This window comes from Branchiostoma floridae, chromosome 5, assembly GCF_000003815.2.
Source record: "Branchiostoma floridae strain S238N-H82 chromosome 5, Bfl_VNyyK, whole genome shotgun sequence".
Classification (NCBI taxonomy): domain Eukaryota; kingdom Metazoa; phylum Chordata; class Leptocardii; order Amphioxiformes; family Branchiostomatidae; genus Branchiostoma; species Branchiostoma floridae.
In genome coordinates this window covers 22,256,695-22,258,667 of record NC_049983.1, presented here as the reverse complement: position 1 = coordinate 22,258,667, position 1,973 = coordinate 22,256,695, and the positions used below count along the sequence as shown (strand labels likewise).

Here is a 1,973-nt window from a genome sequence, read left to right as displayed (position 1 = left end):
TGGAAGACGAAATATTCCACTTTTTCTGTAATGTGTGGGTTTACGACGTTAAAAGAGTAGTTTTCTTTTTGTCTGTAAAAGTGGAGATAGTCGGATAAAATTTGGTTGCTTCTTTTAAGAGCCCTTTTCTTTCTTAATCATAGAATGGGCAGTTTGCAATGAAATGAGTTTCGTCTTCCACCAAATCTAACGTACGGTATTTACAAGTTCTTTGTTAACAGTATCAAGGCGCATATCTATTCACGCCAACTGAAAAAACGTGAAGTGAAAATGCGGCCTCAAATGCATTCCTCGGTACACAAGATGCCTGGCGCCTGGCACCATACAGTATGAATGCATCTATTCGAGTCTATTCAACCATTCATAATTATAGTGTACTTTATTCAAAGAAAGTCACCAACACACAATTGCTGCATGCCTATGTATACCAGGTAATATTGCCTCTATCCAGAGTGCAGTGTGCAGTCAACTTGAAGAAAACTGGTATCATGCACTTTATGGCCCACCCTGCCCACACTCTTCGTACGATTGTCTGTTCGATCATCGTTCGATCGAAAGCTGAGGCCATTCTGGGGGTATTCGTGCCTTTGTCTTGCAATATAAAGTTATCTACTCATAACAATTACGGAAATGACTATCTTAGATCCATGTCTGTGGTTGGCTCTGTCACAGCCTGATTAAAAATTCTACGTCAAAATGTAGACGAAAGTGACCTCTTGGTTAATTACAACAAGAGATATTAAATATAGGTACAATGAAAAAAGCATGGGGTAGTTCTACACATAGCATTTCCGTTGACATTTTGACAACAAAATGTAGTACCAAAAATATACCTTAATGACTTAGCTAGTAATGTGAAAAGGGTGATGAACTATGTTTACAGTCTAATGTCAACTTAGGAAGAAGCCCCGGCCTCACCCTGTTCATCTCCAGCATTGTCACCTGTCGTCCGTGCGCACACCTTGCACGTCTCACCGCCAGGTGTGCTGCCGTCCCTGCACGTCACCGACGCCTCCTGGCCACACGGCGCCGCCGCCGCCCGCAACATGGACGCTCCAGCCACCAGGAGCAGTGCTGTCAAGCCTACAGGAACAGCGAGTCAAGCATGGATAGTATCTCACCCTTTTAACAAGTCTGAAAATCTACAGTCGTTACAGTCTCTTCCAAAAATATTGACTGTGGACTTGATTATTGCTGTCCGGCAATGTTTTTAAAGTAAGTTTGAAGTGTACAATCTACATGTCTTCTAATGGGGACAAGGCAAACCCCTGACAAAAAGGGGGGGAAATGGCGTTTGTAGCTGTCACGGATAGTATCTCACCTTCTCAATAAGTCTGAAAATTTATCGTCGTTACGGTGTCTTACAAAAGTATTAATTGATGTCTTGATTTTTTGCTATCAACGTTATATTCAGTTTGAAGTGTTGGTACTTCGTACAATTTACGTGTATTCGACAGAGGGATACGACATAATTCCCATGCTGAAATTTGTAGTTGCCACAGTGAACGAACCTTACTCATTGTTTATCTTATATGTTGATTGATGAAAAGTATTCAAGCACTATGTAATCAGCTTGTGCTGCCTACAGGGCCGTGTAATGTACTGTTGCATTTGAATAGATAAATGTATAGATATACGGTTCTTGATGAAAAGCTGTATCCTAACCTTGTATAAGCTTCAGCGTACGTGTCATCTTTACGGCGTGGTTATCCAGACACGAAAACCTTTGCCAGCTCCAACATCTGTCACGCGGTTGGTTGCGGCCCACCAAGATGTTATCTATTTTTGCACGTTTCATGTCCCGTACGCTATTGTAAAGGGAACATACCAAAACGGATCGAAGTAGGGGTAGAAGTTGTACTTATTCATGACAACGAAAGATGTTGACGAGCATCATGTCTCATTTGTTTCACTGCAACTGCATCGATTACAACACGTGGGGTTCTTCATCCAGAATTGAAGATACCATAAGA

The 1,973-nt window shown here is 41.7% G+C and overlaps 1 protein-coding gene across 1 annotated transcript in view; it reads right to left on the bottom strand.

Moving 5' to 3' along the window:
* Window positions 1–1,693, bottom strand: part of LOC118416280 — a 5,400-nt gene extending 3,707 nt beyond the window's left edge. Inside the window, exons 1-2 of the mRNA XM_035821368.1 lie at window positions 1,666–1,693; window positions 919–1,083 (exon numbers count right to left, since the gene is read on the bottom strand). Coding sequence (XP_035677261.1) covers window positions 919–1,083; window positions 1,666–1,693 — 193 coding nt within the window. The remainder of the gene's footprint in view (window positions 1–918; window positions 1,084–1,665) is intronic.
* Window positions 1,694–1,973: the final 280 nt, after the last annotated feature.